At 51.1% G+C, this 13,918-nt stretch overlaps 1 protein-coding gene across 9 annotated transcripts in view; it reads right to left on the bottom strand.

Annotated features, from left to right (window-relative positions):
- Window positions 1–13,918, bottom strand: part of ERI3 (ERI1 exoribonuclease family member 3) — a 129,381-nt gene that overhangs the window by 72,293 nt on the left and 43,170 nt on the right. For all 9 annotated transcript variants that reach the window (XM_060306343.1, XM_060306351.1, XM_030866079.2 and 6 more), the window contains one exon: window positions 12,820–12,911. In XM_060306343.1, the coding sequence (XP_060162326.1) occupies window positions 12,820–12,911 (92 nt within the window). The remainder of the gene's footprint in view (window positions 1–12,819; window positions 12,912–13,918) is intronic.

Genomic DNA, 13,918 nt, shown 5'->3' with positions numbered 1-13,918 from the left:
TCTACTATGCTGCCCTGGGTTCTCATGGCATTCATTTTGAACCTTCTTGGTAGTGTTCTCATGCTCTACCGTACTTATTACTTAGTCTGCAATTAGTTTTGCATGTGCTGCTCCTTCTGCCCTGATCACCTGGCAGTCCCCACAGTCCCCAGCACAGTACTTACTGGGCCCCGAGCAACTCTCAACAGGGGCTAACTTTAGGCTCCTGCTGGAATATTCTTCCAGGATACACAGTGCTTAGTGCCTTCGATGGCAGTTTCCAATGGTATTTCTCAGAAGAGAAGAGCTGAAGTGGGTGGTAACTGACATTTACAGGGAGGTCCTGGTGAAGATGTGTGGCACGTGCCACTCTTAAATCACCAAATGCAGCACACCTGCTACCATCATCAATCATCTAAATCAACCTCCGGGGGTTGATTTTGGAAGACTTTTGCGTCTGGCCAATCTCTGAGCAAAATGCAGTCTATTCCAGCAGGAAATCCCACTCACTGGACGTCTCTAAACCACGAATGTGGGACCGTGGGAACACAGGATGATGCTCCTCAGCCACGTACTCAAGGGTCTGTTCCCTTGTAGAGGAGCCACGAGTCCCACAGCTCTGCTCAGCCGACTGGAGGTGGGGGAAGCCCCTTGGCTCGTCAACCAGACCCGCCACCTGGGCCTCCTTCTCCAGCCAGCTTTGGGGAGGTGGCAGCAGGGGCGCAGGGGGCTGTGCTCCTCCTAGCTAAAGCCGCTTGTTAATAGGCCCTAGATTCCCTTATCCCCGGGGAAAGGGAGGTAGCAATGAGCCCTCTCCCTCCCTCCACACACACCCCCACCCCACAGATGCCTCCCAGCAGGGCCAGGGAGGAGAGCCATTAGTGTGTGCCTCAGCAGACAATGGGGAGGAGAAGCCTCCAGAGCAAAGGACAACTGCAGCAATTAGAATGCAGGGAGGTTCAGAAGCTATTTAACTGGGTGACCCTGAGGTCGCTGCATCTGACTCCCATCCCTGGATAAATATTGTATGAGAGGGGAGGGGGGCAAGCGAGGGAGCCATCGGAGCGCTGCCTGTCCTTCCACTCCTTTCCCCACCCAACCCGGCTGCCTCCAGACACACACACCAAGAACCTTATTTACAGCCCTGACAGTCAGAGCACTCACTCTGCTAACCAAGAGGGAATGGACAGAGTCGACTCACCCAAAACTGACTGTGGCAATCGAGGAAAAATCCAGGGCTGTCGGGGAAGGGAGCTGAGCCAACACTGAAACACAAGGCTTCCCCCAGATTCTGGGTCCAGTTGGCACAAATACTATCACCCCAAAACCACCAGAAGGCGAAGCTGGTCCCAACTGGCAGCGAGTAAATAAAAAATGGAGCATCCTTCCGCCTTTTGGGGGCCCGGTAACGGAAAAACTCCTGGATCTTACCACTACCCAGGTGTTCCTTAGCAAAGATGGGAGTCCTAGCTACCTGCCCAGAGGAAGCGGGAATAGCCACATGCCACTTATCCAGCAGGTCCCTTAGCTGACCTAGTGGGGAAAGGCCACGAGCAGGAAAGTCAGACAGAGGAGCAAGGGGTCAGGGTGGCGGAAGAAGAGGAGAGCGTCTGAGCACAGGCTGCTTCTCAGCCCCCTCGTGCCGCTCCTCCAGTCCTGCTCTAATGCACCCTGACATGCCTCTGAAGACAGAGAGCTGTTTGCAGTCAGCACCGTGATTTGTTAGTAATTATTTCCATGGTGTCACATTGCTGTCACTCTGTTAACAAAGAGACAGGCTGCCTCGGGCTGCCTGCAAGAAAGAATCGCAAAGAAAAAGGCCTGTCAGGCTCCCGGGATTCTCTGGGCTGGCTGGCTTTCTTCCCCAAACCAACATCCTTGCAGGCTTTGGAAGAAACAGTTTTACAGAACTATCAAGTCTGAGGCGTGTCACCCATTAGCCAGGGACACTGAGAATTTATCCCACCCGCTCACAGGCGCCCTTCCCAAAGGGCGACAGAACTAAGCCCCCAGAGTCCACAGATCATTCAGGCACGGGCCACTGTGCCAGCTGCAGTCTTGAGTTCCCTGGCCTTCACCTTCCAAGACCCCTGTTTCCTGACCCTTCCTCCTCACTGGGGTGTTCACAGCCTCTCATGTGCTCTTAGGAGCCTGAGGATAGAAACCTATTTCAGAAGCAGCCGCCCCACTGGCATGGATGGTGGTTAGGGAGTATACGATGGCAGGGCATCTTCCCTCCTTGAATCTGCCAATCACCGTTCAAGACCAAAGCTGCTCAGGTACCAACACCTCTGTAGCCCCCAGGTGCCTGAGCACCTGTGAGGAGATCCTCTCTGAGCTGCCTGGATCGGGACAGAATCCGCACTAGGAGAGCTGGTGGTTTGCTTTAGCACAAAGTCATGTCTCCATTACCCTGGCTGGGAATTAGAGGACAGATTGGCAAGCGCTGACAAAACAGAGGTCACTCACCTTACAGGCATGGAAAGTTGGAGATTAATTCTCTCCTCTCACAGAGGGAATCAGACTCCTGGATAGTGGAAGGAAGGACCAATCTTGAAAAACCCTTTCACTGCCAAGCAGCAGCAGCAGAGAAGGGAGACGAAAGCCCAAGAAAGCCCTGGAGAGGCCCTGTCAAGGTGGCAAGAGCCACTGCCACCAAGCTCCTACAAAATCCCAGGAGACAGAGGAGCCTAGGCAAGACTAAGATTCTTCTGGTATCAGGGTCCAAAAGACAGAGGGCAGGGCTGGTTGCATGCACTGAAATGTAAACCCCACGAAGACAGGATATTTTGGAAGTTTTATCTCTTTGTTCACTGCTCAATTCTCAATACCTGGGACAGTGTAAAACATATCACGGGCATTCAATAAACATCTGCTGAAAGAATAAATAAAATGGGTCACTAGGGCTCAAAGGCCACTTCCACAGGCCTGGGGTCAGCCTCCCTCTATCACAGGGGTTTAGAAAAGAGGGAGGCTAGTGCAGATTCCACAAGAGACAGGGAAGACCATATGTCTGAAGGACTGGAATTAGGGTTTAAAGGATGAGGGAAATTAGGACAAGCTGATAGGTCTAGGGAGATGCTCGTATCAGATTGAATATTCACATACTTATTCGACAAACATAAACTGAAAGACTAAAGAAGGTATGTAGTCCAACAGAAAGGGAACACATAAACTGCAGTACAGTAATACAGTGGAATCCTACCCAGCAATAAAAAGGCTGAACTACCGATACATACAACAACACGGATGAATCTCTCATATGCTATGTTGAGCAAAGGAAGTCCGACTCAAAAGAGTACATCTTGTTTGATTCCATTTATACGAAAGTTAGTAAGAGGCAAATGATCCAAAAGTAACAGAAGTCAGAGTAGTGGTTACCTGGCAGAAGGAGGTCATTATTGACTGGGAAAGGGCACAAGGGAACTTCCTGGGATGACGGAAAAGGTTCTTCGTCTTGATCTGGGTGGTGATCACACAGGTGTATCCTTGTATAACAATATACTGAGCTGTCCATTTCTCGTTTGTATACTGTATGCACCCTACTGCACCTATTTCATACCTCCATTTCGAAAAAGATAAATTTGTTGAAAAAGCTGGGTCTCAAGAGTCACACAAAGAATGTTCAAAAGAAACACAAAAATATCTCACCCAAAGGAAAATAGTTTCCAGCATCAACAGGGGCTCTTTCTCCCTGGAGTTCAGGACACAAACCCTCCAGCCTTCACTCTCTATTTGCCAGAGGAAAGAGAAGCCCAAACAAATGGCCAAGGCCTGGGAAGGTCCAAAAATGTTCAAAACACAAAGCAGTGCAGCCCGAGTCTTAGGTGGAGGACATCATGACCTGGCGGGAGGCCGCATGTGGCCTCTACTCCAGACCACGTGAGCTCCAGGGAAGCAGAGCTGGCGCCCCTGGGCAAGCCATGCCCTGCTGGTTCTGAGGCTCTCTGAAGCAGCCTGTCAGATTCTCCCATGCAGCGTAGAACCAGACTTCCAGACACTGCCCAGAAGAGCCACAAACATAAAACCAATTTGTCTTCCTGACAAGCCAGGTGGAGACTGGCTGAGCTACCCCAACTCTGGGCGATGGTCAAGGTCCGATTGCCTACAGCCCCTCCTGCCAGCAAGGAAGAGGCAGTAAGAGCCTCATGGATGGTCAAGGGGCACTCCACCTATCAGACCGGGGACCAGAAACCAGGCGGCAACACTCACCTCAGGACCAATTAAACAGTAAAGAGCCATCTAGTGAGCATCTCCACAGCAGGCTGAAGCAGGAGGCTCCCACCACCATAAACATCTCAACGCCTGGTCAGTCACTACATAAACATCTCCATCTTTTATCAGGGTTTTAACTGAGCAAAACTTCCATCCCAGGGATTCCTATAATCACTAAAGTGCTTTAGACCCTCTGACACCTTCCAGGGGGTGAGGAGATGAGGCTGCCACTGGGGCCCCACCCTTCAGCCTAGAAACGTCCAGAAAGTGGAACACCAGAGGCTCTGTCTGCCTGTGACGGCCCGTGCTCGCAGACCCGACGACAGGACTTCTCTCTCCCCGAGTGCCCCTGCAGGCCCAAGGTCGTCCCAGGGCACACCAACTTCCCCGGACTCAGGCTCTGAAGGAAGGCCTCAGGCTGCGCCACCCACTGACCTGCAGCTCCAGGACCGCATGGAGAAGAGCAGGAAGGGAGCGCAGACCGGGAGCCGGGAGCCAGGAGCCAGGAGCCTGCTTGGGCTCCAAAGAAGCCTGCTCTTGCCCTGAGGCCTGCCCAAAGGAAATGGACAATCCCCAGCCAGGCCTGCCATCAGGCGCCCCTTTCCCGCCAGGTCCAGGCCCCAGGACAGGTGTAGGAGGGGGCCCTCCCGCATCTGCGAGGAGGCTGGCCCCAGAGGCCGTGAGCTCTCAGGTGGAGGCGGGGCACCCCTCGCTCCTCTGCGCCCAGGAACTCGGGGCCCAAGGAGCTGTCAGGCTAACGAGGCTACCCCACCACGGCTCCATCTGAGCGTGGCAGGCTGCGCCGCACCACTGGCTTCAGGTGGCTCTCCTTTAATTAATGGCATCCCAGGCTCTGCAGGGAGCTTCACCCCACAATGAATGGCCCTCTCTCATTAGAGGCAGGCCTGCCATGATGTATTCAGGGCGAGGGCCAGGACTCATTTCCCTGTCTGTGGGTTGGGGATGGGAGGGAGGGGAGAGGCAGCAGGGAGAGATTTATATCGAGTGACTTGGATTAGCTGCAGCTGAAACATGACCCCATCAACGCAAGCTGCCTTCTTGGGGCTAACCCCATGTACCTCTGCTGACGAGAGGGCTCTAGGGAAGCTGAAGGGAGGGCAGAAGGTCTGGTTCTCGTTCTCTCTGGGCTTAGGCTGCAGCTCAAAGGCCCAGAATTCCTATACAACCTCCAGAACCCTCTCCCCACCCCGCCCGCACACACTTTGTGTGCACTGGGAGCCTACCCTGACTCTGAGCTGATCTCGTCCACTGAGAGCCTCTTCATGGCCAGGAAGCTGACCCACTGGCCTCACAGCTATGGGACCGAGGCCCTGACCATGGCAGACAGCTGTTTCTCCTGCTTTCTGTAGGAAATACCCTCACTCCCTACCTCAGAGGAGGACTCCACAACATGGTAAGGCCCCGTGCCTGCTGCTGTGTGCGCAGGATGCCACGGGACATCTCAGACCTCAGGCTACCCAGCGCTAGGTAAAACGCAGGCATCAGTCTGACATGGAAACATGCTGGTAGCCATCACCTCACTGTGGTCATCCATTAGGCTGAACCCTACGTCCAGGGTGGGGAGATCCTGTGCAATATGACTCTCCTTCCCTCCCCCTGGCGCCACTTCACAGGGTTCATCAGACCGTGCAGGGTGGTCTGGGGTCTTCAAGGCAAAAAGGAAAGTGCAGCCTTCAGTGGTCCACGTTTCCAATGTACTTCTCACAGACCTGGAAAGAAGGCCACCCTGAACTCCGCTAAACACACAAGTGGTTTTAGGCCACAGAGCTGGGTAGGTTCAGGCTGGCAGCAAAGAGCACACAGGCCTACAAACTCCCCCTGCAAATCCCACTAAACTTGATGTTCAGTTTTGCTTGTGCTTGGGAGAAGAATCCTACTCAGAGCCTGCCCTCTTTCCATCCTCAGCCCTCTTAGAACGCCAATTCACTAAGAGAGCTGGAGGGTGGGCCCTCACCTGCTGCTGCCAGCTAGTCAGAAGGTTGCTTTGAAGGCCTGCTGTGTCCCGAGGAGGCCAGGGCAGAATGCTTACCATATGTACACACTGGCTCCATGTCACCCACACTTCTCCCGGTCCTCGTGGTGGAGCATTCATGTACCCTTCCTTCCCTACTCAGAAAGAGATGTAGCTCAGTTCTGCTTTGCTAAGCCCTCTTTGGCAATGTGTCTAAACACATGCAAACTTAATTAGTTCAGGAGGGGAGCCCAAGCGCTTGCAATGACAGATAAAAGTATCAGGAAATGAGACAAGTCAGGACTGCCAGGGAGTTCTTACTCAAGCCCCTTCCCCCAGCAGGCTGCTAATCAACGGTGATACAGCTCAGTGCTGAGACCAACTGGCAAACCCATGGACATGAGACGCGTTTTCATGAGCTTAAAGACATGACGAGATGCCCCCACGTGCTTCCAAACATACTACAGGACAGAGGTGTCCAAAGTGATATTGGCAGTGGTTTCCTTAAAACAGATCTGAGGATTCATTCATCTGTAGCTCAGCAAAGAGGCTCTCAGACAGCCCCAAGTCATTCCCCACCACACCTCCTGGCCAACCACGTCCCGAAAGCAAAATGATCGTAACAGTCCAGACCTGCGCCAACACCAGACCAGGTACCAGAAGCCGAGGGTGTCAGAGAACATCCCGAGGCTCTGCCACTCAGTTGCGAACAAAGGAGAGGAGGAAGGGCGTTCCCACCAACCGCAAAGCCATGGGCCATGAAGGAAGACAGAAGCAGACGGTCAGATGGCAGAGAGGTCAAACGCACGGCTTCTAGAGTTCAAATCCCTGCCACAAATTGGTTGTGTGCCCTCGACAAATTACTTACCTCTCTGGGCCCCAGTTTCCTCATTTGTTAAAATAAAAAGTTACAAAAATAATTTTTTTCATTCGATTGTAGTAAGGTTTAAATGAGATTAATGTATAAATAGCACAGCAGGACTCCTGGGACGTGGTAAGTGCTCAGTAAGGGCTGGCTATCTTTATTACCTGACGTAACTTTCCCAGAGCAGTCCCAGCCCTCAGTCCTGGCGGCACAAATGTCTCAGAGAAAGCCCTTCACACTGCACCTAGGACCAAACTCCTCCTCCCTCGCCCAGGCCCCCCTACGCCATCTCACCCAGTACCCACCGTGGAGGGCCCAACACCCAGTGCTGGCAGGGGCAACCCAGGAGCTTCTTGGCACTAGCAGAATGGTCCTCTAACCCCTCACACTCAGGCTGGTACAGGAGGGCCCAAGGTTTCCTCTTCCATTCCATTCTCCCTGAACCTACCCACTATGACCCTCTGCCATTCTTCCTGAGCAGGGTATTCCACAGGCCCACTCCATAACTTAGTTGTCATTTATTCAACACACATTTATTGAACAACTACTACATGTCAAGCATTGTCCTAGGGTTGTAATGGTGCCCGCAATCTAGGGAAAGAGACAGACAAGTTGAGGCAGCTACAGCACACTTTCATGTATCAATAAGCACATGTGCTCCAAGAACACACAGGAAGGCACCTGGAGAAAGCTGTTAGGAGGGATCCTTAGGAATCGGCCAGTTAGAGCACCTGGCTGGGGTGGGGACTGAATACATAGAGAGCATCAAGAGATGAGGCAAGAGAAATAAACAAGAGCCTTGAAAGCTCCAATAAACAGTGTGACTTTGCCTGGAGGGCAAGGGGAAGCCTTGAAGGCTGCTAAGCGGGTGTGATGTAATCTGCTACGATTAGGAGAAAGGAACAGAAGCAGCAAGACAGTCAGAGAGACCAGTGAGAAAGAAGACTTTCGTAGGAATCCAAGAAGAATATGGTGACCTGAACTAGGGCAGTGGTAGTGGGTTTGGAAAGAAGGCAACGACTCTGAGAAACCTCTGGGACAAAGGATCAATAGGATTTGGCAATTAATTTGTTATGGCTAAAGGGAGGAACCAAGGGTGATTCTCAGGTTTCTGACATAACTACTGAGTAGATGGTACCAGTCAATCATTATTTAAGAGAATGGTGGAGGACAACGTGTTGGGAGAAAAGTAACACCTGAGCTTTAAGGGGTCGGTGTATATCTAGGTAAGAGAGAGAACGGGGGCTGGATATGAAGGCTTGGAGTTCAGATGGCAGATGGAGCCGATTCCTTTTCTCCAGTGGGATCACTGCTGCCATGTCAGTTCCCACTTCTCAGATGGAGGAAAAATGAGAAGACAGCATACAGAGGATAACTGAAGCTGGGGAATAGATTAGATCACCCTGATAAGTGTGAGTGTGTCAAATAAAAAGAAAAGACAGCTAGGAGAGAGGTCAAAGAAATACCAATATTTAAGAAACACCAAATTTAAGAAAAAAGGAAAGAAGAATCTGCCAAAAGGACTGTGAAGGAAAAGTCAGAGAAACAGGAGACATAAGTAGAAATGAAGAGTGCTTCAAGAAGGATGAAGTGGTCAGCTTTGCTGAATGATGCCAAGAGGGCCCAGACTGACCCCCATCAAGCATGTCACTGGCTCAGCATTTCAGCCTTCATCTACACGCCCCACGAGACAGTCCCTGCCCCACAGTGCTCCCCAGGTGGGTGCTTCCACCGCCATGGGACTTCACTCCAGGTGACAGCAGTCTCTGCTCTTCCACAGTCTTGCCTGCATGACCCTCAGTAGTCCCCATTGAGTGCATGCCCCCAAATCAAGCAGTGAGTAGGGTAACATGAGCAAGTGTCTTTTTTTTTTTTTTCAATCAGAGACATCATGTTTGTTTGTACTTGAAACAACAAGAAGGGAAACCTATGCAGTCTAGAAAGGGTTCAGTCATCTGAAAAAAAAAAAAGAGTGTGAATTCAGGTGTGACTTTCACACAGATGCTTCCACCTGCCTCCTGATTGGTCTTCTTCATGATGAATAAAGAACAAAATAACACAAAAAACTTCATGTCAGAGTATTGAAGTAATTGGAATAGATCTCATTTCCTTTGGCTGGACAGCATAGTACTAAGTGCTTTCCCCCAACTGGCACTCTAATAAATTATCATTCTTTTTTCAGAAAGCTTCCTACCCAGGTGGCTGAGTTTTTTGTTGCAAAATTAGTTCAGATGGTCTCACACAAAATAATGTTAAATGCTGAGCAAGTATCTCTTGATCTCCAGACTTTCACCAACAGAGGGGTGTAGTATGCACACCTCACAAGGAAAGCAAGGAAAACAACTCAAGTCAAATGCCAGGCCCGCATTCACACAGTCGACCTCCAATGGCAGGAAAACTCGCTATTCCAAAGCTGAGGGGGAGGGGGAGGAGGACCCTCTCAGCAGACCTTGAGCAGACCCCTGGGCCCTGCCTCCCCACAGCAGTGTCTGCTGATCCTGCCCCTCTCCTCCAGAGGGCCCCCTCCCAGACGGCACCGAGGACCAGGTCCACCCTCATATCAGCTCTTCCTTGTCCCCCACTCCCAGCCCACACCCCAGTCCTCCTGATCTCAGACCCACAGGCCACTGGAAAAGCCTTTGGTCTAGCTTCTCAGCTACCTGTGCTATTCAGCTGGTAAACACAGGTCTCCAAGCTACAGGTGAAAAGCTGAGTTCCTCAAGGGCAGCACCTGTGCCGGTGTCACTCCTCACTCTGCATCCGCCCTATCCTCCCACCATGCCGAAGGTGGAAGCCCTTCACAGAGACAATACAGAGAGCCTGGGTACGTGGAAAGAGAGAAAATTGGTGAAAGAACGCTAAATTCTACAAGGAGCTTCACGAAACACCAGGTAAGGCAAAGGAAAGGTAGGTCAGGTAGGAAAGGCAAGCTGACCAAGAGCCAAAACCACGAGTGTCGTTTCTTAAACAGGTTTAGAAGGAAAATTAAATCTGCACCCCCTAAATTAAAACCCACCGTAGCGGGATCTGTGATGATAGCATCAAAGTCCACGTAAACCGGAGTGTCAACCCATTCAGACTGACCAAAGATGGACACAAAACAATTTTGTCAGGATGGGAGCAGATTTCTTTTCTCCAGTGGGATTTCCGCTGCCACTTCAGTCCCCATTTCTCAGTGCCTCACTAATCAGGCCCTCTCCAACAAAACTGATGTGGAAAAAAAAAAGTGATGTGAAGCTGGTTGGAGGGAGAGGGGGGCTGGGAGAGAGGGGAAGGACAGCAACGAGAGGGAACCATGGCTCTGAGAGACTAGAGTGGGAAATGAAAATATTTGCCGAGTTCCTTAGACTTAGTTAAATCTGAAAATGGATGTCAAAATAAGAAGTGAGCCACATACTAACAAGTTGTGGGTGTCAGTTTAACACCACCCTTGTCAGGCTCATCAGCAGGCTTTACCAGGCGTGTGAGAAAGTGGCTGTTCTGACGACAGCCATCTGACGAGAGGCTCCAGGAACATGGAAAAGCTGTGCACCGTCACGCAGCACTACTTAGATTTCCTCTCTGGCTGTTTTTATTTTGTTACACATTTAATTAAGAGGCTTCCCAGCAGTTATGTGGGGTCCTGCTTCTAAAAGGCAGGCACAGAGGTCTCCTCCCCCAGCCACCTGCCACCTGCCACCTCCCTGCTCACTGGCTTTCAGAGCTTCACTGGCCTTCCCGAGCCAGACCCAAACCAGCCACCAAAGTCCGCCAGAATCATCTCTCTTGGAAGCTATGTGGCCTCAAGAATTCAATTCTGCCTACCTCTGAGTCTGCCAATTTGAGTCTCAGTTTTTAATTGTGCTTTGTTTTTTTCATCTATAAAAGGGAGACACCACCTCCTACCCGAGAAGGCAGTTAGGAGGACTGAGTGAAATATAGTATGTGCTCATTAACATCTGATTTCCTTTCATGTGTGATTTGATTCCCCAACCCTATCCCTCTTCTTGATTACGCCAGTTCTCATGAAGATGCAAAGCAGCCTCCCGAGTCACCAAAATCTGTCCAGGGCCTACCGTGCCAAGGCCTGAACCGGTGCTGTAGGCCAGCACAGGCCAGACCCAAGGAAGATGGCATCTCCTCTCCTTCTCATGCAGAAATCAACCAGATGGTCCCCAACATCACGCACAGGAAAGCTTTCATATACACGTACAAGTACACACCACTCACAGCCATCACAGAAGATGCTGAAACTGGGTGTTTGGGACACGAACACATCAAAGAGAGAAAGCCACTGGGAGAGTGGGAGTCTCAGAAGGCTACCTGGAGAAACTGGGCCTCTGGTCTGGGCCACATGAGCCCCAGAACTCTGGGTGTCAGCCTGAGCCCCGCCCCACCCCAGACAGCTTCTCCTGTGCTGGAGCTCCTCGTAAGCCCCTTCCCACTTCGAGCGCTCAAAGCTGCCCAGGATGCCGTAAAAGAGCAACAACAGCCTTCCTCCTCCTCACCTTCTCCGCGGAACCCTCCCCCGACTCAGCTCTGCCTCCAGGCCCAGCCACTGTAATTTCCCTGACAACGAGCGTCAACGGGAGCTCCGGAGCCTGTGGTGTGCAGTCAGCATGCACACGACCTAAGGGCTGAGGGAGACAGGTGCACAGGCGCTTATGTGATCCAGGCCTGCCCTTCCTCCCGCCTCACCTAGAGGGTTGGGTCCAATAGCAGGCTGACAGCCACCTGGGTGCAGAACTTCACCTCAATGCCCAGCATCCAAAAGGCATAAAAAGGATCGTGGTGAGAAAGTAATGCCTGAATTTGTAGGAAATGTCACTCTAGAGCCACGACTCCCCACCACCCCGGCCAATACCCTACCCTATGTTCAAAAGCTCACACACGCTCACACACACACACACACACACACACACACACACACACACAGAGTGCTTGCTGCCACCTTCAGTCACAAAGAACACAGAGGTATCGATTCTATCAATCCTCAGCAAACAGTGCCCCACTACCTCCACCCCGCTTTAGTTCCTTGGGGGCTCTCTGAAGCCAGGTATCCAGGAGGACAGCCAAGAGGCAGAAGTGTCAACCCAGCAGAGGAACCAGTTCTGTCTTCCATAACTGGGGCAGGATCAGGAGACAAAGGAGAAAAAGCAGTGGCGACAAAGGAGGAAAGAGGAGGCTGGTGACCTGGGCAGCTTCCTAGAAGCATCCCTGTCTCATCCTCATAATGGGCTCTCCGTGGGACCGTCAGGGCCTCGTATCCCAGATAAGAGCCTAGCCTAGTATAATGGTTAAGAGAATGGACCCTGGAGCCAGGTTGCCTGCGTTTGAATTCTGGCTCTGTGTGTTCTTGGGCAAGTTACTTAACTTCTCTGTGCCTTAAGGTCTTCATCTATAAAATAAGAATAACAAGAATCCCTAGGGTTAGTAAATGACTTACTATTTCCAAAGCATTTAGAACAGTAAATACTATGTATTTGGTTTAGAAGAAAATTTAAGACCCTCTTTTACCTCCTTCTTTTCAGGGCAATAACATGTAGCTCCACAACAGGATGGGCTGCCCTGGCAAAAGCAAGAAGGCAACAGCAGTACTAGCAGTACTAGCAGGGTACTTGGCCTGTCCACTCCTGGTTCTAGAGGCAGAAGGCAGGGCTCTCAGCCCTTGTCTTGCCCTGCTGACCCCAAAATCCAGGGACTCCCCGACCCAGGTGCCCTGAGGCTTGGACATCTGAGCCTGAGAAAGGCAAAACCTGGTCCCGCAGATTCCAAGCCCTGCCAGCAAAGGAGTCCTGCTCATACTCACATGACTTTTAAGTCCCAGTCTCCACAGGTGACAAAAATTGACTTGACGTTTGGATCTAAGAGGCCTTCCTTCGCCATCCACTCATCGACCCTCTGAAAAGTACACAACAAGAACAGATGAGATTTTCCTTTTTTTTTCCGAGTCTGTGAAGAGCCACACAGTGAAACGCAGATAAGCTGCTTGTAATCAGAGCAGGAGAAAATTGTAATCTTATCCCTCCACTCTGGGGTCTCTGTCTTGACTCAGAACTTTGGAGGCCCTTGCAGGACAATCCCTGCAGGCAGATCCCACAAGCCCAAGTGGTGGGGGGCAGGGGCCCCTCCACTCCCCCGGTGCCTGGCAGCCCACCCTGGACAGGATAAGGACAGATCCCAGTAGGTCAGTCCACATACCTTTGGTCCTCAAACAAAGGCACAGCCTAGCACACTCACAGGCTGTCCTGGGCCACGAGAACAGGCTGGGAGGAGGCCCCATGCAGGGAACTCCAATCCATAGGTTCATTCGCTCATTTATTCATTCCAGCCTCCCACCAAATGTCTACTAACCAAATTTATTAATTTGGTTATTCCCCAAATGAAGGTGAAGTTAATTTTCACCATGAGTCTAGCAGAAGAGGCTCCTCTGCCGGGCTATAGACCCATCTTGACAACTGGGATAGCACTGCCTGCTCCAGTCGCTAGAAGCTCATAAACTGGCCCCAGACTTTGTATTTCTCCTCTCCTGGTTGGGGATTCAAATTCAGCGGAATCTTCTGAAGGCTGAGCTCAATTCCTAGACAGGGAAAGAAACTAATCCTAAACACACTTTAAGTCTTTCTTCCCCTTCATCCGTTTATCCATTTTATTATTTGCCTCACACTGGAAGTACAAATACTAAAATCAGTATATACCGAGAAAATTATCATAAAGAATTCATGAAGCATTGCCTATTTTTCAGAAGATCCTAGGCATGGGGCAAGAGTGCGGCAGATCACACTGCCGTTCCACTCACACAGGAGAATTATTTTTAAAGGCTATATTGCGTAGTCGTTAGAAACGTGGGATTGAAAGTCAGACACATCTGGGTTCTAACCTTGGCTCTTCCATATCCTGGCTGTGTC

This window comes from Globicephala melas, chromosome 1, assembly GCF_963455315.2.
Source record: "Globicephala melas chromosome 1, mGloMel1.2, whole genome shotgun sequence".
In the NCBI taxonomy this organism is placed as follows: Eukaryota; Metazoa; Chordata; class Mammalia; order Artiodactyla; family Delphinidae; genus Globicephala; species Globicephala melas.
This window is presented reverse-complemented; position numbering and strand designations above follow the sequence as displayed.